The 22,450-nt window shown below is 47.5% G+C and overlaps 9 protein-coding genes across 9 annotated transcripts; 6 read left to right on the top strand and 3 right to left on the bottom strand.

The window, feature by feature from the left end:
- Nucleotides 1–291: 291 nt before the first annotated feature.
- Nucleotides 292–1,597, top strand: AO090020000149 (ankyrin repeat domain-containing protein; the record flags this gene model as incomplete). Its single annotated transcript, XM_023238137.1, has 4 exons — nt 292–557; nt 727–912; nt 966–1,335; nt 1,550–1,597. The coding sequence occupies 4 exons, from the start codon at nt 292–294 to the stop codon at nt 1,595–1,597; spliced, it is 870 nt and encodes a 289-aa protein (XP_023092718.1).
- Nucleotides 1,598–3,720: 2,123 nt separating this feature from the next.
- On the top strand, nt 3,721–6,705 carry AO090020000151 (uncharacterized protein; the record flags this gene model as incomplete). Its single annotated transcript, XM_023238136.1, has 2 exons — nt 3,721–6,171; nt 6,622–6,705. The coding sequence occupies 2 exons, from the start codon at nt 3,721–3,723 to the stop codon at nt 6,703–6,705; spliced, it is 2,535 nt and encodes an 844-aa protein (XP_023092719.1).
- An 850-nt stretch (nt 6,706–7,555) lies between these two features.
- AO090020000152 (uncharacterized protein) lies at nt 7,556–8,959 on the bottom strand (the record flags this gene model as incomplete). Its single annotated transcript, XM_001824461.3, has 4 exons — nt 7,556–7,977; nt 8,048–8,368; nt 8,429–8,565; nt 8,631–8,959. 4 exons carry the CDS (start codon nt 8,957–8,959, stop codon nt 7,556–7,558), a joined length of 1,209 nt encoding a protein of 402 aa, XP_001824513.3.
- Nucleotides 8,960–11,283: 2,324 nt separating this feature from the next.
- Nucleotides 11,284–11,748, top strand: AO090020000154 (uncharacterized protein; the record flags this gene model as incomplete). Its single annotated transcript, XM_023238135.1, has 2 exons — nt 11,284–11,698; nt 11,744–11,748. 2 exons carry the CDS (start codon nt 11,284–11,286, stop codon nt 11,746–11,748), a joined length of 420 nt encoding a protein of 139 aa, XP_023092720.1.
- Nucleotides 11,749–11,885: 137 nt separating this feature from the next.
- AO090020000155 (isocyanide synthase family protein) lies at nt 11,886–13,406 on the top strand (the record flags this gene model as incomplete). The annotated part of the gene is made up of 3 exons (XM_001824463.3): nt 11,886–12,143; nt 12,211–12,851; nt 12,941–13,406. The coding sequence occupies 3 exons, from the start codon at nt 11,886–11,888 to the stop codon at nt 13,404–13,406; spliced, it is 1,365 nt and encodes a 454-aa protein (XP_001824515.3).
- A 182-nt stretch (nt 13,407–13,588) lies between these two features.
- On the bottom strand, nt 13,589–15,566 carry AO090020000156 (putative G-patch domain protein; the record flags this gene model as incomplete). The annotated part of the gene is made up of 4 exons (XM_023238133.1): nt 13,589–14,629; nt 14,682–15,031; nt 15,082–15,397; nt 15,450–15,566. 4 exons carry the CDS (start codon nt 15,564–15,566, stop codon nt 13,589–13,591), a joined length of 1,824 nt encoding a protein of 607 aa, XP_023092721.1.
- A 1,287-nt stretch (nt 15,567–16,853) lies between these two features.
- On the top strand, nt 16,854–17,915 carry AO090020000157 (class I SAM-dependent methyltransferase; the record flags this gene model as incomplete). Its single annotated transcript, XM_023238132.1, has 3 exons — nt 16,854–16,865; nt 16,918–17,309; nt 17,486–17,915. 3 exons carry the CDS (start codon nt 16,854–16,856, stop codon nt 17,913–17,915), a joined length of 834 nt encoding a protein of 277 aa, XP_023092722.1.
- Nucleotides 17,916–18,565: 650 nt separating this feature from the next.
- AO090020000158 (phytoene desaturase family protein) lies at nt 18,566–20,305 on the top strand (the record flags this gene model as incomplete). The annotated part of the gene is made up of 3 exons (XM_001824466.3): nt 18,566–18,748; nt 18,795–19,328; nt 19,388–20,305. 3 exons carry the CDS (start codon nt 18,566–18,568, stop codon nt 20,303–20,305), a joined length of 1,635 nt encoding a protein of 544 aa, XP_001824518.3.
- Nucleotides 20,306–20,428: 123 nt separating this feature from the next.
- Nucleotides 20,429–22,450, bottom strand: AO090020000159 (uncharacterized protein; the record flags this gene model as incomplete). The annotated part of the gene is made up of 6 exons (XM_001824467.1): nt 20,429–21,257; nt 21,319–21,609; nt 21,662–21,835; nt 21,884–22,230; nt 22,280–22,379; nt 22,428–22,450. The coding sequence occupies 6 exons, from the start codon at nt 22,448–22,450 to the stop codon at nt 20,429–20,431; spliced, it is 1,764 nt and encodes a 587-aa protein (XP_001824519.1).

Below are 22,450 nucleotides of genomic sequence, written 5' to 3'. Positions count from 1 at the left end.
TCGCTCACTAACACATCAAAACCAGCCTGACCACGTCAAAGCTGGGTACATGTCCTTTCTACTCCTTTATTTTATCTCGATCCATTACGACATGGAGCATTTGCCTCCGAGTCCGTTGACCCGGCGCTGGAAGCTAGGTTGAATGCAAGATATATTCTTGGTCATACACACCTCTTTCAGGTTCACGAGGGATCTATAAGAGGTCTCCGCCAAACAATCTAGTCCTGGTTTATCCTGACTGAAGTCCTATTGAGATTCAAGTCACTGACGAACGAAATATACATATATGCTATGGCGCTAATCACTAGCAGTCCAAGGGTGCTCCGGGCTGGCAAAGAGACAGTCCATTGTAAACGGGCTGCTATACCTGACATATTCAATAGCTTCTTTGTGATACATTGGTGTCTTGATGTGAGAGGGACTGCTTCTGACAGAGACCGTTTCAATTGGACTATAAATTTATCCTACGGTATAATTTTAATACTTAGGGTAAGACACTGTGAAAGAGCGATTCCCAGAACGTCTATGAATATCCAATATCTCCTTTGCGCCACAGCGTGAACTATAATGCACGTTGCCCTAATGATGGAGAGGCGCTTAGATGTGTCAGATATAAATAAACACGTGATTCATTCTGCCTTATAAGCCGCGACTCGCCATAGTAGGTATTAGGTTCTATCAAGCTACCAAATTAGTTACTATGGCGAATCCGTGCAACCAGCTTAGCCTTGCCATCAAAGCTGGAGACCATCCTAAAGTCACTGAAATCCTGGACAGTGGCCTACAAGTAGCGACACCTGGACACTTTCTCCTTGCGACACAAAAAAAGGATTATGCTACACTTAAGCTGTTCCTGTCTCATGGATGGGATATCAATACGGATATCGATAGTCTCGTTCCATCCGCATTAGTGTGAGTATGGAAGCGATGTCGTTATGCTATATCGTGATTAACGACCATTGTAGCTACGCCTTTGAAGATGTAGAGCTTCTCGACTGGTTCCTGGACCATGGCGCGGACCCGAACAAAGAAAGTCGTATTCGGGATTGTACACCGCTCTCCTACGCTGTCATGGAAGCGCCATTCAACATTGTTAAGTATCTTTTCGAAAATGGCGGTCAACTTAAGCGTGGGCAGCTCTTACATTACGCGGCTATGCGACGCAAGGATGACAGTTATGAGGTGCTACAATTTATCTACAACGAAGACCCAGATTATAACGAGCTACAAATCAACAAGTTACTGGATGAAGGAACATCGCATCATCTCATGAATTACCGAAGTGGACTTGGCACTCCTTTGCATTACGCTGCCAGCTCTGGCTCGGTGGATATGGTGAGCTTTCTGTTGGATAAGGGTGCAGCTCATAGACTCGATCCTTATCACCGCAGTCCAATCGGCTATGCCGTTTACTATGGCCATTACGAGGTTGAACAAGTCTTGAAGGCCAGGATGACCTTGGGTGCAGGGTCAGCATAGCATATTGCAAAGTGAGCACGCAAGATATGAAGACGAGTATGAGCAAGTAGTATATTGCTGTAGCCCATAGGATGATGATAGTGATGTTCGATTCCGGGAGAAGCAGGACGTGGGCTAAGTCTGTTTGATAAAGTCTTGATTGATATAGTCTTGATTGACATAGTCTCCAAGAGATCGTGCGCCATGTTTCTATCATAGATATTGATGAGTGTCTGACCCACCACACTGACTGAGCTTCTTCAGTCAATGTGGAATTCTGGCATCCCTTGTGGCGGGAGATCCATGAGGGTGTCGATAATTGGTACGCTTTTTGGTCCGGCAGGCAGTTTTCGCCCTACGCTTCTTCGGACGTACTATCTATAAGCAAGCCAGCCTAGTAAGAAGATAATAATACTGGTCTGGGTGAGTAACCGTGTCATAGGTAGGGCTTCTCATTAAAAGGATTGGTTGCAGACTATATATACTTTATATTGCATTTGGCTCCCATAGATAAAGAACTTTGCTAATTAGCAACCAGGTAGATTATCCAAAGTGACACTTCAGCATCACTTATCATACTGAAGCCTTACCATGTGTATTGTAGCCTGAAACGCACTTCTCTACAATATGCAACCTGGTGGTCTGGCGAAACAAGAAATTGTGATAAGCATGCATTTCCTATATTTAGGTTCGCGTGCATATAGACGCTGGCGAGAAGTCGAGGGACATTGAGAACGTTACTATGATCTTTTGATTACCTAGCTGCTGTTGACCCGAGAATTTTGTTTCAGAGAGAGCGGGAGTCGACGTAAGTGTTGATGTTATCTTGAATGATGTTCTATGACCGAGATGGGAGAAACGAGGGCCAAATCAAGCCCCTTCGTGTCGAAGAGTCGATAAAAGACGAAGGACGAAGAGGCCATGCTCTTGCAAAGGATTATGCCAAAGAAGTAAGTAAAGTAAGGAACAGCAATAATAGCTTAGAGGGCATATGAATCGGCATTTGAAGAAGGCGAGACATGAGCTAAACGAGAGCCTATTGATAGATTTGATAAAGGCTAAGGAATCCATAAATATTCCACGTCCTGGGTATTCAACGTCTAAGGGACCCTGCAAGTATACCCAATGGATGTAGGATCTCAACTGGGTAAATAATAGCAATAATAGCTCAAGCTAGGGTATAGCTGTAGCTAAGCACTTCCGGTCTAATGACCTAGACTTGGCTTTCTTTCATAGGAGTCATAGTGCCTGCATATTCCACAATAATTAGGTTGTCGTTTCACTAGGCACAATAGAGAAGGCCCTAAAAATACATGTACATTGTCCAAACACACCATCAATTAATACCAGCACCTGATATTGCACCCAATCCTTTCCAACATATCCAATATACAAGTCTGGTCTTACAATTGCAAGATATATTCTTGATCACCCACAAACCTTTTCAAGTTCACCAGGGATCTTCAAGAAGTTTTCAGCAAGCAATCGAGTCATGGTCTATCGCGATTAAAAGTCTCACTGAGCTTACTGACGAACGAAATAGACATATACCTGATATATCCAATAGTTTCTTTGGGATTTATTGGTGTCTTGGTGTAAGAGGGACTGCTTCTGCCTTCTACAGATCATTTCATTTACTTTTCTATATAATCCTAATACTCAAGCAGAGCTAGTACATACGACCATAGGGTGTGGAGAACAGGGCTTCCCGTCCGCTCAGCCGTACTTAAGCCAGATATTACGCGTGGTCAGTAAGTATAATAGCCTTTCGATAATATACATTTCCTCAGGACAGCGTTACATATCCTACATATTGTAAAGCACAGTACAAAACGAAGTATACAGGGTTTCGGGCCAATACTACTTATATTTCCCAGAGGTAATAATTATCAACAAGATGAACTATTGGGCCCCGGGCATAGCAGACAACCCTTGAGAACGTTTAGAGAAAGGCTTAGCGATTGATTGATATACTACTATCAATTCAATATATCCGGACAAAATTAGTTGTCGGAATGAGTAAAATGTAACAGTAGAAGCAGTTGGTAACGTCCACTTTGAATATTTAACAACAGCAGAATTATGCATAGTTCGTAGTACATTCCTTCGCGTCTTTGCCTTTGCAAAAGCGGCAGGTGTCAGATGACCTCCAAAGGAGCAGACCGCCTTATTTATTGTGGAAGATCTTCGAGACAAGGCTGTATACAAAGGCAAGGCTACAAGAATTCCCACATGTGCATTCAGTTATACGAAGAGCCCATCATGTCAGAACGATTTGAATATGACCCTTTGCCAGAGCCAACGTGCATCCGCTTGGTATCCTTTGTCCCTCAGGATGATGGCACCTCTCCTCCTCCCATGAACCAAGGTGAGCCGCTGCTCCGGCTATCGCTGTGCACGGCGGATCTGCGGGATACCCCGCACTATGAGGCACTCTCATATACCTGGGGATCGCCATTCCCTCCAGAGGACTCAAGATCAAGAGCGTACGAGAATGAGAAGAATCACCAGCGAGTAGTAATCAACGGTCGTGAACATGAGATTGGACGTAACCTCTGGGAGTTCTTGCATCAACAGCAGCAGATCAACGCGTATCTCAGAAAAGTGGCCGCAGAAATGCTTGCGTCCGGGTTGGATATCCATGGACGGACTCCTTTAATGCGCGCCGTCATAGATAATATCGTCGATCTGACAGAGACTCTGCTTGCTCTGGGCGCTGAGACAGGGGCACAAGATAATCAGGGAAAGACGGCACTCCATTACGCACTTTTAAGGGACAGGCCGAATTTGGAACTCGCAGAGCTACTGGTCTATTATGGTGCGGATATCCATGCGCAGACAAAAGAAGGGAAAACACCTTTGGATAATGCTGAAGATGAGGTGGTTACGCTGATCACGTCCTTCAACAAAGACCTTGGTGGAAAAGCCCTACCAAGAGGCTTGCGACTCTCAGCACAGCGGCCTATGTGGGTTGATTCTATTTCAATCAATCAGAAAGATATAACTGAGCGCAATAAACAGGTTACTATGATGTCAAATATATATAGCACAGCCATGTCTGTCGTTGTGTGGCTCGGTGTGGAGGACGACAGGCGCATCCCTCTTGCGCTGGACTCCCTTGACAACCCCAGACCCTGGATATTTTTAACCTCGCTCAGAGATTCGGGGTTTGCAGGGTCGAGACTAGAAAACGCCATGAAAGTAGGCCACAGTTCTGAGCAGATACTAGATGCACAAGGTATTGAGGAGCTTATGGCGAGGTCATGGTGGTCTCGAACCTGGGTTATCCAGGAGGTGGCGCTGGCGAAGCGTATTCTGATCATTTGTGGCTCAGTTACAATTTACCCAATGCGAACCACTTTTATATTATGCGCGCTATGCGGTATTCCTTCTCCATGGAAAGAAAGGCAAGACGTTCTAGACACTACAGCTCTCTTTGAGAGCGCACGTTTTTCAGGGTTACCCGGCATCGAAGCGCTTATGCTTGCGGATATCAGTTTCAGAGCCGCTCCACACACAGGAGAGCGGGAGTACTACGTGAAGAAAATTTTGAAAGCAATGGGAGCGGTGCCGAATATTTCCTGGGGGCGAAGGCTAAGCCTCCAAAACCTAGGAAGGTTAAGCTGGTGGTCCCAGTCCAGCGATCCGAGAGACAAAGTCTTCGCACTATTAGGGATTGCCTGCCCGGATCCACAGCACCAGCAGATTATTGTAGACTACAACATACCTACAGATGAGGTGTTTGTTCAGTATGGTCGCTTATTCATGCAGGGCTCATCCGAGCCGATCCAGAATCTACACACTGGCGAAAGCTATGTTTTTGAGCCACTGGAGGGGCTCTCCTATGTCCAGGACACGTCAAAACCTCATCCTGAGTTTCAAGACTACAAAGCCAAGCTTCCATCTTGGACCCCGAACTTCAGCGCGCATCACACAACCTGCCGCATCTGGTCCCGGGAGTTTGCGGCAGCCTCAGCCATAGCTAACAGCCCAACAATTCTTTCCCACCCGGATCCCAAAATCCTGTACGTGAGTGGGAGTATAGTGGACTGTATTGTAGCAATAGAGCCGACGCAAAGCAAGGGTGATGTACACGAGCCTGAGATAATGGCCTGGCTCGAACTCATACAGCCCTTGCAACCAAAATACTTGGGAGGAGGTAGCCCTGTCGACGCCCTGCGGAAAACATTAACCGTTGGCAAAGGATACCAGAATAAAAAGCGCGCGCGTAGTGCTTTCCGAGACTTTATAGCATGGAGACTATGTCAGAGCCCAATGGAACCTCCATTGGAATCGATACTCACGAGACTGCGCAAGACTGGCGCACGGGACACTCTCCCCTCGGTTATGGAGCTCCGTAAACAAAAACAGGAGCCTCGGAACCAAAAGCAGGAGTATTGGAGATCCGTGTTGAAAATAACAGAGAGAATTGAGAGACAAGTACAGGAGTTTCAGGATAAAAAGCAGGGGCCCGAGGAAATAGAGCAGGGGCTTCTGAAACTAAAGCAGGAGCTCCTGGATCAAGGATATAATATCCGGATAAAAAGGCAGGGGCAAGCAGAAACAGGATGGGTGGACCTGGAAACAATGCAGGAGGACCTGCAAGTCGGGTATCCCGAGTACAGTCAGGTAGAGTTTTACATTCTTTTTAAGCGGTATTACAGGTCCAGGTGCCTGTTCCGGACCAGAAAGGGCTATATCGGTCTCGGACCTGTGGGTATACAACCAGGGGATGAAATCTGGCTGTTTGCTACTGCACGGACGCCTTTTATTCTCCGTCGACCATCTAAAGGGTCCCTGAGAAGGAAGACTCTAGATTCGAATTCCTCAACCGCAGAAAGTGAATGCCGGACATTCATCGGAGAGACTTACGTCCATGGAATCATGAATGGGGAAGCGATGCGTAAAGATGGCTTTCGTCCGGTGTCTCTAGTATAATCGCATTGGTACTGGTTTCTTAGTAATAATATATTTGCAGCGTTGTGTCTGGCTATACCTAGGAGGCGGAAATGGTTAGGTGTACCTGATTTGTTTGTTTGTTTGTTTCTTTCTTTTTTTCTTGATTGTATTAAGTTTCGGCAATCCCTCGCAATCTTATTGTATATATTTAATGCTAGCATCGTATGTGTCATTATAGAGAAGTCCATATCTAAGTCACAGCAGGGACCTTTCAACGGCAATGGAAGGAAGACTGTAGTTTCTCAGGCATCAGAACGGTCGAAGAACGGTAGCACAAACCTCCAATAAGTACAGGAGTAGGATGTAGTTTTGGCTATCTAGTGGTAGATTTCGAACCCGGCTCATAGTTCACTCTAATTATTCCTAAGCATGTCCTTTAATATGCCACTCTAGGCCTAAGATCATTCCTGTTACAGACCCTTGTCTAGTGCTGGCACCCAATGGATCGTTTATCTAGTAGTTATTCGGGAAGGGCTACAAACGCGGTCTGTAACACTGAGAAGGAACAGTAGAAGTAAGATGGCTCTGAAATCCATATAATAAGAGATAATTAAATAAGATACATGGCTTTACCTGGGAAGTATATCTGCGGACTGGAATATCACAGATAAAGTCATGTGAACTATCAGAAACTAATCAATGCTTATCACATCCGAAACAGTTCAACTATTCAGCTTTCACTAACTGGTGGAAAAGGTGGCGAAGCACAGCTGCCAAGAGACTGGGTGTCTGGCTGAATGGGGCTATGTATCAATCAGAGAGCTGACAGCGTTGATGATCTAGGCAGATGTGGATGGGCATGGGTGTTTACTTTGGCCCATCACCGCGGGGTGGTGGATGTGGTAAGTCATCACCCTCTCTAAAACATACCCACACTAAGCGCGCGACGACTTGGCATCATCATCTGCACTCACCCTGCAGGGGTGTAGGGTGGGTAGGGTTTCAATTGATTTGACCACTGCATAGCAATAACACCTCCGGTTAGGGTATAGCTCTAGCCAACTAGGGTTTGTTCTTATGACCTAGCCTTGCCTTCCTGGAGCAAAAGCCTCTCTATTCAACCACAATTAACTTGTCGATTTAGTATGCATACTATACAAAGCCCTAAAACATACATGTACATTGTCTAAACGCTCCATCAATTAAATACCGACGCCAAATATTGCACCCAATCCTTCCCAACATAACCGATATACAAGTCCGGTCTTACAACCACAACTGCGCCTTCGTCGCTCTTCACCCATTCTGCACCGAACTCATACGTAAGGGTAGTGAGACGATGATCCTGATCATGGATATGCCATATTTCTGCTTTCTGTTGCAGCTCAATAGCCTGTTCAAAAGAGGCAGGCTTCTCGTTCCCAATGAAGAGAACCTTGAATTTTCCATACCCAAACAGCTCGTATAAACGCATTCGAGAAAGCTCTTCGGCATTAGTTTGAGATGATCTTACGGGAAGCTTGGTGACCCATAGATCAGGGCAACGGTTCCCAGCAACAAAGTCGCCGTAGTTTGAGTCGACTACCAGTGGGGTATTAGAGGAGTAGGAGACTCCCATACCTGTGGATTGGGAAGTTAGGATCGATTTACAATTGTAAAAAGCGAGAAGCGAAGTGAATGATTACCATACCTGTGATATAACCCGCATTCTTCTCAATGATTTCAACATACTCTAAAGCAGTCTTGACAGTGGTCCGCACTAACTTAGCAGCAACGTCAATAACGGCCGAAGCTGTGGCACGACGCTCTTCATCGTAGCTCTTCAGTAGTGTAGAACCTCCATGTCCCTTGGCCACAAAGGCGACCCGCCATATGAGGTTGAATGCGTCTGCGATCCCGGTATTCAGACCCTGGCCACCATTGACGGCGTGAACGTGGGCGGCATCGCCCGCAAGCAAAATGCGACCATTTCCATCCTTAGAAATGAATGTGCTGGCTACTCTTTCCTTGACTAGATTTTTGCGTTAATACTTATGTCTGTGACTCAGAAAGGAATACGCGCATTACGTACTCTCAAATGTACTAAACCACTCCGTCTTCTTGAACTCAACCTTGTGCGGAGCCATATGGTCTCGGACGGAGGCTTCGGCTTTTTCCTGTGTGATTTCTCCATCGAGGAGGATATAGAAGCGGTTCATACCCCGTTCCCTATATGTACAGTTAGGCATTTTGTCGGTCGACAAAACCTATAAACAAACAACAAGACCACTTACCGCGGAATCCACGCAACGCGCGATTGCCCATCCTTCTGAAAGGTAATGATCTCAGGACAAACCGGAAAGTCCGTTTTAATGAAGGTATCCAGAACGGCCCAGACCATCTCGGGCTTGGTTCCGGTAAAGGGTATCCCAAGTGTGGTGCGCACAAACGAGCGCGCACCATCTGCCGCAATCGCATATTTGGCCGTTATTGTTTTTCCCTTGTCGGTCGTCACCACGACACCTGACGTGGTCTCTTCGATCCCGTTGACATGCGAATTATAGTCGACAGGGATATCAAGTTGATGTAGTAGAGCCTCTTCGACCTCTGACTGGCCGATCATGAGAAAATTGGGACGATGGGTGTGCTTCAGCGATGTCCACCATTTGTTTTGTTGAGAGGTAAACTGTCCTCCTTCGAATGTCGAGCTTGCTAATGGGGAGTGTTAATCAAACTGAATTTCTTGTTAAAGCCGGACTGAACGCACTGTTGCATTTCAAGCCAAAGGGCTCGAGGAAGGGTAAGGTTTTCGTCACTTCGAGATATTGTTGGGTTCTGGCGTTTAGGGCATCCGCGCGACCGACTTCTAAGGCGCCATTTTTGGCGTCTGAGATAAGATCTATTTAGTATGTTTGATTCCAATTCATGAACATATCAATTGAGTGTATAGAGGCTACTTACCAATGATATACACTGAGAGTCCCAGGGCTCTCGCAAGAACGGCAGACAGTAAACCTGTTGGTCCACCGCCGACGATGACCAGATCAACGTCGAATGATGATGATTTGTTCTCCATTGTGAACTAGAAGATTGTTGCGCTATGGAGACGCTTCAGGCAAAAGGAAAACGAGAAGATTTATGAACAGTACCCAAGAGTCTGGAACGAGAAGGATTGTATGATCTGCCCAACGTTTGATCATCTTTCCTGAATCTGGGAAACACGACGATATACATACTACATCTACAAGGCTGGGCATCGGCATTAGGCCACGCCCCATAGCCAGCTAACGGTGCAGCATATGGATCAGCTAATCCCACGTCCCTGCAGGACGTTTGACCGCGGGGGCATTCCGCTGGTGGATTGCCTTATCTGATGAGATGACAAATGCAGAAATCACCCGGTATTTGTTTCATTTAAAGTCTAATTAGGTAATTTAAAGCTCTCTTCGGCTACATTTCTCTGGATCGATGGATCGGGTGGATCTGGACCTGGCTGTGTTCATCTTATCAGCCTTCCTTGGCGAACTTGGCCACTTGTCTGGACTCTGGAATGATACGGAATTGGGCAGAATCTGGCCGTCGGCAACATGAGACATCAATTGTCAGGGATTCGACACGGATCACAGCCGCGAAGGTACTCGGGGTCAGGAAATATGTCCCGACTCAAAGTCTGATGCAGAAATTGCAGGCGTGAGTCGGGTGGAGCAAAGGCCGCATTTGGTGTAGGGGCTGGACGGGCACTAAAGCTTAGCGTTAAGGCTCGGTCACGTTAGACTACGCGCTAAAGACACCCGTTGAACACCAGTCTTTAGGGCTAAGCCTCAACGAGGGCAGTCCCTTATTGCCTGCAGAATAGCCGAGCCTTTAGTCCCCCCGTTGGAGACCGACGGGCTCCTAAGGTCTGATTATCAATTATAATAAAGCAAGACTTTTGCCACGCCTCTTTCTGATGCCTTAGCATGGCCTAAAAAAAGCCAATAAGTCCTGTGAATATCCACTATCCCGGGTTATGATACTGGTAAGAGTAATGATCATCCACTTGAGCTCGATGTCGTGATAGTTCCACTGAAACATATCTCTCCTAGTTCGCGATAGCCACTATATAGCCCATCAACTTAAGATTACATCGCTCCTCCAATGCATTGAAAAGGAGGAGTATGCCAAGGCTCAAGTCCCGAGTCTTTTGCCGCTTGGCGAAACAGCACCGGTGCCTGGAATGCTACCATGGTCCGGGGTACACCCCCTCAAGAAATTTCACTGATGCTTCTAGATCTCAAGACCGTCTATACTGCCTTTTACGACTACTGGATCCATATATGTCACCGGCTGTGCAACAGCTTCAAATCCCGTTCCGATAGATCATGTCGGAATGGGATCATGAGGTACCGGTCGGTAGTAAACGGTCTCGGGATGGCGACTGTACATGGCATATCCACCCAAGGCCCTGAATCTAACAGTCTTGAACTCGGGAACCGTAGAAGCTACTACGGCGTGGGTCCTGTCCCGGAGCCAATCTCGTCTACGGCAGTGCTTGGGGCCTTGAACATCTCTTCAGGGTGCAAAACTTCAGAGTTATGCCTAGTGCGAGCCTCAGGGGCGTCTAGTTCAAGCACTACTGGATTACACGAGCAGCGCGGAAAATACCGCTGCAATCTCGTCGACAGGGTCAGGACAGGGCTGCAGGAACCCTCATCATATGATATTCGTCAGTCCGTGCTCCATGCATGGTTGCTCCAATCGATTTGATTGGTAAGGGTTGACTAAATTAAACTATTTTTGCAAGTAAATGTGTACTTTATGCATTGATTTGCCGTCGAGCAGTTGGCTATTATCCTACAAGAGTATAAATATGACTATCACGCACCATGATGCCAGGATCACCTCAAGAAGGCGTGGCTTAAGCATCTTTCTTATCTTCACTTAAACTTACCAAGCGAACACATCAACATGAGCGCAACAGAGGTTCAGGTTCCATTCGCCCCGACGAGCTTCTCAGCGTTATCCCCTGTCGAGTCTATTGTCTTCGACGCAAAAGCACTTCAGAAAGCAACGGAGATCTTGAACGTCATCTACCGTTATCGCGCACCAGTTCCCGAATCCGTAGAGGATCGCAGCGATGAGGGAACCCTAAAGTTTCTCCCGCTGATCTATTCTCGGGTGAAAGCTCACCAGGCGATCCAATTGATTCTGCCAGCCTTTCCATTCAAGTCCCCGAACCGCAAGAATAAAGTCCTGGGTACCTTGCCTGATAAGGGAGAGGAGACTGCCTTGTCACACCTGAATGGCTTGTGCGCCGCGATTACAGATATCTACGAGCCTGGTGCTATATTGACTATTGCATCTGATGGCCTTGTGTACAATGGTAAGTGCATTCTTAAGGAAATACTTTCTACCTAAAGTTATCAAGACTGATAAAACTAGACCTGCTAGGAGTGCCCGATTCCGAAGTCTACGCATACGGACAATGCCTTCGACAAATAGTCCTCGACCAGGAATACAAACACATTCAATTTATTAGACTCCAGCACCTCCTGCACGTACACGAAGATATGCCCCTTGACGCTGCTACATATGAGAGCCTCGCCGGAACCTTTCGACAGAGATTGGTGGAGAACTATACACCACTGGACTACGACTGTGCTGCCAGTATCAAAGAAGATAAAGACGTGTGTGCGACATACCGAGGCTACATCAAGTTCCTCACCAAGGACTTGGAGCACATGTACGTCGATGACGGAAGCGTTTCGAAACGTTCCCATAAGCAGAAGCTGGAATCGATCGCTAAGGAGATGATCGTCCGTGGCAAGGTAGGTCGCGTGTTCTGACACACCGAAACGATAACGCAAGTTGACTGATTCTGGCTTTTTTCACTAGGCCTTCGCAGAAGCAATCCGAAAGAACTACGCTGATCATATCCGTCTATCCATTCACCCATCCGCCGGATCCACCAAAATCTCTATCAAAGTGTTGCCTCTGGCTCTCCACGCCGTGACCCCCTGGCACTCATCTCCCTGCTTCACCGTGGACGGAAGAATCGAGTACGGGATGCGCGAGGTATTTGATAACCGTGAGGACGTGGAGTTAGTACACAAAGATGGAAGACCATGGTACTACCGCGAGAAATCGGACCTGTACAGATGGTCTGAGTCTGTGGAGATCGAGCCCCAATACCCTTGTGGCCTGATCATCCGACCAACTGAGAGTAACACATCAGTTACGGATCTGGACATGCTCAAGCTCCGTGGACTAGTCCAGGAGAACTCTCCCGTGGTTCTCCGTGGCTTCAACGATACCCGTGACAAGGAGCTGTTTGTCAAGAAGGCCGAGGAAATGGGAACTCCTATGCCCTGGAAGTTCGGTTTGATACTTGAGGTCAAAGACCACGGTACTGAATCCCAGGGCCTTAATAATGTGCTATCCGCCGAGTGGATGCCATTCCACTATGATGGCCTCTTCAAAGTCAAGAAGGAGATAAATGCTGATGGAAAAGAAGTCACTGTTTCTTGCCCGCCTAAGTAAGTGGAACTAAATCCTTCTTACTATTTTTACTTCCATGATATATCCCAAAAGAAAAATGAACTCATCTAACAAAATCCAACCTCAGATTCCAATTCTTCACCGGCATGACTCCCTCCCCCAAGGACACAGGCTTCACGCTCTTCAGCGCCTCCCACCTCATCTGGCACTACCTCCCCCAGAACTACACACTGGAACAACTCTCAAAGCTATCCTGGACAGTGAGAACCACATCCTTCGATGAAGCCAAGATCACCGACCTACCACTCGTTGTCCCACACTTTGCTCACAACAGACCCTGTCTTCGGTACCACGAGCCTTGGCCTCAAGAGAAAACGGCCTTCGACCCGACATACATCACGATCCAGGACGTTCCCAACTCCCCGGAGATATGCCAGATGCTAGATTCGTTGCTTCATGATCGTCGTGTGGCTTATTGGCATTCGTGGGAGGAGGGCGACTGGGTTATTAGTGATAATGTGACGATGATGCATACGCGGAGCTCGTTTACGGCCAAGTCGGATCGGTGTTTGAGGAGGATTCATGTTGATTGATTGATTTGATGTATTTTCCTTGTGTTTCATGGTTTGGATGTTTGGCTTTATTATTTTGTTGTGTTATTTTATGCTTTCTTACATATGCGGAGGTGTTCGACTTTCAGGCGGCCATCCGCCTGGGAAAATTTGATGTCATGAATTTCATATGGTTATTGTACAAGGTATTGATCGGATTACAACTATCGCTCCATTTGCTCGTATCGCTCCCGTGCAGTCTGCCTTGTCTTTTCCAAGAATTCATCGTATCTAGCGCGGGTATTCCGTCCTGCTTCTTCGACCGCATCTCCCAATTTGCCTCCCTGTGCTCCTAGACCAACACCTTGCGCGTAGACCTCAGTGGCAATAGGAGCAGTCATGCCAGTGCCCTGGGCACCAAGCCCCGTTCCAGCAGACCACCCCATCTTACTGAGAAGAGAAGCGCCCTTCGACGTTGACTCCACTGGGGGTTCTTCTTCCTCTTTCGGTGGAGGCGCGCTCTTCTTGACTGGAGCCTTGGAGCTGCCAAATGCCTGTCGGCGCTCCCTGGCACGGTCGCGGTACTCAGGTGTTTGCTGGGCAATACCATGTTTGATAAGCTTCCCCATTGCCTTAGATGTCAGCTCTTCATTCTGCAAGTTACTTTGGTGCAGCTGACTGAGTCGTTCGTGGCGGTTGACCTCTGCGGAGCTCTTGAATTGGCGCATGCAGAGATAACAGCAGTTCCGGTTGGGATCCGCATAGGATTGGGCTGGTGGAGCGCCAGGATCCGTGGACGGTGCTCCTTGATCAGAGCTGATTCCGACATCATCTGGGTTCTTCTTCGGAATGCCATGGAGCTCGGCATGCCGATTGCTCCAGAATTGCAGATGTGATGGCATCGCAAGCTTCTTGGCGCCAGCGCCGGCCGGGTTGTCTGCTTTCCTCTTCTTAGTTTTGTCCGTGTCTTTCTGAGTCTTTCCCTGATTTTCTGATTGATCGTGCTGGTCGTTCTTCAACAGCATTTGGTTGTTGTCACTCTCGCCAGTCGACACTGTGAGCTCTGTAACGTAAGCCTCCTCATCCCAGTACATAAGCTTTAAGGATGGGTTATTGAGAGGACTGAAGGTGAACCTCTCCGTCCGCGCCGAGGGATTGATCACGGGAACAAATACACCAGCGTGAATGTAGCTCACAAGCACTGGCCTTGATGATATGGTGAACTTCTCGAACGAGTTCAGACGTGTAACGGCCGCTTGAGCATCCTGAAAAGCACGGTAAGAACGGATTTCCGAAAATTAAGGATGTGTTCCTTACCTGTATAGTTGCAAATTCCGCAAATCCATAACGCCAGCTTTCGTTGCTCTTGCGATCTCTTACTAGCAGAACGCGGCGGATAGACCCGTCCCGAGCTCCCAGGTTGGAATCGCCCGTAGTGGAAGCCACTTTAGCCCCCTTCTTCTGATTTCCTGATGCATTCTCAGAATTACTAGGAGCTGGCCGGTATAGTTTAGCGACTCCTTTGGCAAGAAGCTCTTCTGTGACGGTGGGTTCGAGTCCTCGGAACAAGAGAAACTGGGAGGGCTGGTTTTCAGGAGCAGCATCATTGTCACCACTATTCTCGACCTTGGGAGCAGCGATTCCAGGAGGCCCCGTGGGACCGGGTTCTTGTGCTCGTTAGTAAGATAATGATGGACGGTGGGGCGAAGATACATACCAGGTCGGGGGGCTTGACACCGGAAACATTTTGAGCGTGTAGAGTAATTGACGATCGCACACTGTATAGAGATATTAGCTGCGTTTCCCAGCAGCGTGTAATATACTACCCACGTTCTTGCAAGTCCAATCCCCCTCAGCTCTGGCGCGAGCACGATCCTCTCTCTCCCGGCTATATGCGATGCGGACTTTGGTTCCACGGTCATCCCGACCAGCGCTTGGACCGTAGAAGTAAACGGACGGAAAGTTGCGCTCAACAAAAGCGCGCGAAGAATTGAGGTCTCGGAATCGGAGAAAGCCGAGCTGTCGGGATATTTCTACAAACCGTCAGGACATCCATAAATTCCGAAAAGGTAGTATCACTCTTACTAGTCTGCCGATCACGGATAACCCGAACTTCCTCAAGGCCCTCAATATGATAACCGTCTCTGAGTTCATTCGTAATCTGTTCAACACGTCGACCGGAACCACCGGTGACATGCACATCTCAGCCTCTTGTTACCAAAACGGTGCTTTGTGGAGCGCAACTCTGAGCTTCCACGTGCAATGAAATCTCAGGGGGAAGGAGTATCCCAACGTCTTCTTCGGTCATATCCACCGGCAAGCCATCCATCATCACTTCTCTGCTTTCTTGTCCGTAGTAACGGCCTCGTCGCGGGCTTCGACTCCGACTCCGACTGTGACTTCTGCTCCGACTGTGGTATCCAGGCGAGCGATAACCCTCCCGGTCGCGATCTCTATATGCCGGCCTCCCGCGCCGGGGCGGGGGCGATCGAGACGAGCGTCGTCGATACTCATCACGGTCCCGACTGCGGTAACGAGGTCCGGAATCCGGGCGGTCTCTAGAGTAATCGTGTCTTCTGTCCGAGGCAGGCCCTCGCGGGGGAGAGCGCGGAAGATCTTTTAACCCGAGAATACAGTTAGCAGTTGCCGAGTCGGAAAGAGAAACTGTACGGCTTTTCTTCAAGCATCCACGCCTATGCTATCGTGCGGGGAGGAGCGTAATACCGCCAGGCGAGCGCGAGCGCGAACGGTCGTCGTACATACGGCCGTCCCTATCATCACGGCGCGGATAGGGCCGGTGAGAAGGACCCGGCGGATACCTATTATCTTCAGGAGGTAAACGAGACATGATGGAGTGACATGCGAAATGTTATGAAAGATGATGCTTGCGCAAGACTCGAGCGACTCGAAGGAGAACAATCGATAGTCCTCGGCAGAATTCCACACCGCTTGCCTGCCCAGGGGAGTCGCCTACACCTTCCCAATTGAGCAGCATATAGTTTGACAGCTTTAAAATTCCATATCGTGGACTCTTACTCTCCTACCAAAAACTATTCCATCTTATACTGTGCATAGTTGACTAGGCACAGATTATACTAAGTTGAGATGCATATCTCATGTAAATCATTGTCAGTATTTATGACTTTTCTACTGTGAGAACCTCATTCTCATTGGAATTTATCTCGTTTGAAAAGTATCTCGAGTCCAACTTGCTTTGCCATTGTGACTCTATTAACGTACTAGTGGACTGCGTGAAAGAGAATTGGAACGGTTATGACCGCTATTGCGAACTCAGTCGATATCCTCATATGAATGACGCTATATGTCGGAGTAATAACGCTTGATCCATGCCATTAACATGGTACGCGCGTCGGGAATTCTTCTAATTCAGGCAACCCGTGGAGTTGGAGGTGAAACAGTACTTTTGTCAATAATTCTGGATGTGGGCCGTTTCTGCTAAAATCGTGGTTTCAAGTGAGCTTTCTCCCAATGTCTCTCAGGGTGTAGCCTACGTTGACGAGCTACAGGCTTGAGAATAATATAAGAATAGCAGCCATTACATTGCAAGAGTGGCATCATTGAAGCTGAAAGTCAATTATCTGATATTACATGGCCTACTGGTGACAGTGACGTATCATCTTTCACTACCTCTATTGCTTCGAGCATCAAGGATTATGTCTACGAGAACGGCCGTCGCTATCATGGTTTTCGGGAGGGTGAATATCTTTTCCCGAATGATGAGACCGAGCAAGCTCGCATGGACATGCTTCATCACATCTATCGTCTCATGCTAGGGGGTGGCCTTTATAAAGCCCCGACTCCACAATCTCCTCAACGCATCCTGGATATCGGCACAGGGACCGGCATCTATGCGATTGATATAGCAGATGAATTCCCAAATGCAGAGATATTGGGGATCGACCTAAGCCCAATTCAGCCCCATTGGTAAGTCAGTCCTATAGGTTTGACATATCAAATCTAATAGTGCTCGGGAATGTATCTAATATTGCTTTCAGGGTTCCGCCGAACTGCAAATTTGTCGTCGACGATGTTGAAGCCGAATGGGTTTATCCAGAGCCTAAGAAATTCCACTACATCCACTAACGAAATATGGCTGGCAGTATTTCCAACTGGGACCGGCTCTTCCAACAAGCATTCCATCATATGAGGCCTGGTGGATACATAGAGATGCGGGAGTTTCGTGTTTGGTTTTATTCGCAGGAAGGCGAGCTCTCGGATGAGTCTTCTGTTCGGCAATGGAATTGCCACCTTGTGGACGGCATGAATATCTTTGGAAAATCAATAAATGTCGTCGACGAGCTAGTCGAGAAACTGAAAGCGGCTGGATTTGTAGGAGTGCGTGAAGACGTGCTGAAGGTTCCCGTTGGGCCCTGGCCAAAGGATCCGCGTCTCAAGGAGCTTGGCCGGTGGATGCAAATACAGACAATGGATGCCATCGAGCCATTGCCCTTGGCGCTCTTTCCTCGCGTACTGGGCTGGTCTGAGCAAGAAAGTCGTATCCTTTTTTTCGAAAGCTCGACAAGAATTTAAGGAGATGAAAAGGCAACTTTATGTTTACACGCACTTCATCTACGGACGGAAGCCTGAAGCCTAGTTGCCCGAGCCAACAAATCTATTGTCTGAGTTTGAGCTCAACCTAAAAAAGGATTGTTATCTTATGAGAGCATAATGGTGCAATGGTCTCCTTTCGCTCGCTAGGATGTTATCATGCGAAAACCTAGTCCTACTAAAGAGCATGACCCCGAGGAAACGGTAAGTTGCCAATGGCCTTGCCGAACTATACTATCTCTTTGTCTACCTAGTTATACTATATGAATTAGTCGAGGTAGCCGAATTGCTGAAAATGCTTGAGGTTCTTGAAAGGCTGAAAACCGTATTGTGCCAGGACAGTCAAATAACTTTGTCACGCCAAGAGGTTGCGAGTCCGGCCTTCCTTGAATCTTGATTTTGAAAAGCTTCAATATGTGATGATAACGTCATACATATATGTGATGTGGACGAGATAAGGTAGTATATAGTACGTTTAAAGATATTAGAGTATCGTTTCACTTCTCTCCTAAAAGATACAGTGGTGCGAAAAGTGATTGCTTTCCCTAAAACTTAGGGCTACCACCGAAACCTTTCAGATTGTGGCGATGGCCACCATGATTGTTATTGGTGAGCTTGGCTTTTATAGACTCATGTCCTCCATCCCCATTGGTATCTTATCAAGGCCCGAATCAAGGCAGCTAATAGCTCCAGGTGCTGGTGCCGGAGGAATTGCCACAGCAGCACGACTGGCCCAAGAAGGGTTCCACGTCAAAGTTGTAGAACAGCACGGATTCATTGGGGGTCGATGCTCCATTATCTCAAAAGACGGCTATGTAAGTCTCAATCTGGACCTGAGAAAATGTAACTAACCTTAAGTAGCGCTTCGACCAAGGCCCGTCATTGCTTCTAATGCGCGAGGTCTTTGAAGAAACGTTCCAGGATCTCGGTACCTCGTTAGAGCAAGAAAATGTCCGTTTAGTCAAATGCGAGCCAAACTATTGTGTTTGGTTCCCTGACAAAGATATCATAGAGCTATCGACTAATCTCACACGCCTGAAGGCGCAGATACAACATCACGAAGGTCCCGATGGGTTTCCACGATTCTGTGCCTTTTTGAACGAGGCCGGTACTCATTATAACCTGTCACTTGCGCATGTGCTGCGAAAGAACTTTCCTGGGTTTCTGAGTTTGCTGCGGTGGGATGTACTTAGATCTCTGATCTCCATGCATCCATGGACGAGCACATACTCTCGAGCCGCGCGGTATTTCTATTCAGAGAAGATGCGACGTGTGTGGACTTTTGGTAGTATGTATCTGGGCATGAGTCCTTATCGGGCTCCAGGGACGTATTCTCTGCTACAGTATATCGAGACGGTGGATGGGATATGGTACCCAGAGGGAGGATTCCAAAGGGTATGCTATAGGATGAACTCCATCCTATCAATACACCGATTAGCTAATAAAAAGAACAGGTCCTGAGAGCTCTAGGAGATATCGGAATGCGATCTGGAGTCGAATACATCCTAAACAGTCCCGTCAAGTCTGTCCTACTCGATGACAGTAATCACGTCGTAAAAGGTGTTCTTCTGGAAGATGGCGAAGAACTTTATGCTGACTTGGTCGTCATAAATGCCGATCTTGTCTACGCATACAACGAACTCCTTCCAAAGACACGCCGGTCGCACGACCTGAAAAAGCGACCTGTATCGTGCAGTAGCATCTCATTTTTCTGGTCTTTTGACGAGAAACTACCTCACTTACGAGCACACAATATCTTTCTGGCTGAAAAGTACCGGGAAAGCTTCGATGCCATCTTCGAAGACCACCGTATTCCAGATGGACCGTCATTCTATGTTAATGTGCCCAGTAAGATCGATCCAACTGCAGCACCACCTGGTAAAGAGGCTGTTGTCGTGTTAGTCCCAGTAGGTCATTTGACATCTGAAAAAGGAGGACAGCTTGAAGAAGAGAAATGGGATACCCTAGTATCTCAAACGCGTGAAATTGTCTTGGACACTATCGAGGCTCGAACGGGGCTACAAGACTTGCGGTCTAGGTTGGTCCATGAAATGGTTGAGACGCCGCTTTCTTGGGAAGAAAGGTTCAATCTCGACCGTGGTGCGATCTTGGGTCTATCGCACTCGTTCTTTAATGTGCTTAGCTTTAGACCACAGATCAAGCACCCGGATATTGAACGGCTTTATTTTGTTGGAGCCAGCACGCATCCAGGGACAGGGGTTCCTGTTTGCCTGGCGGGGAGCAAGCTTGTCACTCAGCAAATAGTGGAGGATTGGAATATGGGAATCAGGCAAAAGCCTCGATCGGGGTTTATATTGACACTAGTGATGGCTCTGTTGACACTGGTGGTATCCTTTTTGTGGAGGCATTAGGTTTATGACGATGAGAGTAAAAACACAATTCAAGGACTGAATAAGGCCTCCCAGGCCAGAGACCCTTCTAGATATCAGCTCCAAGCTCATACGCCGAGATCTTAGTAGGAAAGCTATTCCATACTACTTTCTCCAAGCCATAGCCCGATAAGCAACCCACAAGCGTGTTCCTAGTGGAAGCCTTAGCTTGTCATCGAGGGTTCTCGGCCTCATACCTCTTCTCAAAGCTGCCCCTATCTCCAGGTAACTATCAACGGTCGCAAGAAAAGGCCCTTGAACTTCATCAGGCAGAAATTTCATCTCCTCCCGAGCTGAAGCACTGAGGAATTCCGCCCTATCAAGTAGTCTATCCCGCACCAACTCTAATCGAGAATCTGTAGGGGAGGCAAGCACATCTTCAGGACCCAACCCCTGTTGCTTCAGCCATGTCGTAGGTAGATATACCCGGTTAATGGCAGCATCACGAGCAATATCACGGGCTACATTGATATACTGAAGGGTCTGGCCCATCCTTTCACCTGCATCTACAACGCGACGACGAAGAAACACGTTGATTGCAAATTGATGATCCGGAAAATGATGAACGACCAGACCTAACATGGATGCCGCTACCGAACTAGCGACGTGATAAGCATAGGTATCAAGATCAGATTCTGTGACGAAAGGGAAGGACCCAGGTTTGGCGCTGAATGTAAGATCCGTCCGGAAGCCCTCGATGAGACCTTTTAGATGCTCGAGCCGCAATCGGGAGACGGGAAGACTGTCAATAGCTGCGATAAGCTCTGGAGGTGCAGGATGTTTAGCCTCTTGGTAGCCAGGCGAGAATGGAAATAGTTCTGGGTGAGAAAACTTAGCTTCGAGAAGCTGATCGCATTGCTCAATTATCATGCGTGCGCTTTCGGTGTCTTGGGATTCGTCGACTAGGTCGTCTGCTACTCGGAAGAACGAGTATCTGCATACGGTACTTATGAGCATGTCACATGAAGTTTACCTGGGAGGAGACAGTTACTCACAGCAAGATTAGATCAATCCGGAACGGTCCCTGAAACATGGCACTTCCCATGTACATGCTTTGGCTGGAGGCTGCGAGACGGTCAACTGCCTTTCGCAGACTAGCCACGAATTGTTTGTCTGGATGGTATTTGTTGGTCACAAATCGTGCTAGGACCCGGAAATATGACGGGAAGCTTTGGACTGCTTGCGGTGATTGCACTAGTTCACAGGTTGCCATCGCGATAGCATAATCAATACATACTAGACCGAAAACGATCACTATGTTGGTGATAAGGAAGAAGAGCACTTCCCTAGCCAGGTCAGCATGTTCTGATGCCGGTAATCGACGTTGGTAAGGCTTACTCTATATCCATACCACTCCATAGCTGAACGCCTAGTTTGGTCGGCGCTTCAACAGTCCAAGTTCCTTGATTGATAGAAATTGTGTCTACTGTCCATAGGAAGAGAGTGGGAAGCGTAATGGATACCATAAGCTCCAATTTGGGAAGTGCTATAATGAAACCAGACGAGAATACCCTAAGATTTATGTCAGGTATGACCAGTTCGCGATGCATGAGCACTTACCATTGTATGAGAAGAAAAGGACCAGCCCATGTGATGATCATACCAAAATAAGTGAAATGATCTCCAAAGCACAATGCGATAAGCCCAACGGAAATAGCAAGGAGAAGTATGGAAGCTCCAATTAGGGTTTCCTTTCGTGCGACAGTACCCAAATACATCGGCAGCACAAGCCACCGGGTTAGAATTAAATATACCAAGCTGGTATTATACGTTTGGATGATAAAAAAAAACACCTCTTCTGATGGGATATCGTATAGTGTCCAGCCTATAACTCCATTAGGGGCGTACGTCCAAATGCGATGACGCACCAGGTACGAGTCCCAAGGAATGGTAGCGACCAGGGATATCTAGCTCAACAGTAAGTCCCCTATTCCTATTTACAGGAACAATACTTACAATGACGAGGGTGGAAATCTTTTGCCAGTCCAGACGTGTCATGAAAGGCCAGTAAACCAGAGTCAGGATCCCCGCTAAGGGTATATTATAGGTGACATGTCTTAAAGGTCAGCAATTCCAGGATAAAACGTGATAAGAGCATACTCACACCAGAATATAGTCGAGTCCCAT

The sequence above is a fragment of the Aspergillus oryzae genome, chromosome 6, assembly GCF_000184455.2.
Source record: "Aspergillus oryzae RIB40 DNA, chromosome 6".
In the NCBI taxonomy this organism is placed as follows: Eukaryota; Fungi; Ascomycota; class Eurotiomycetes; order Eurotiales; family Aspergillaceae; genus Aspergillus; species Aspergillus oryzae.
The sequence above is the reverse complement of the archived record's forward strand: the minus strand, read 5'-3'. Positions and strand labels throughout refer to the sequence as shown.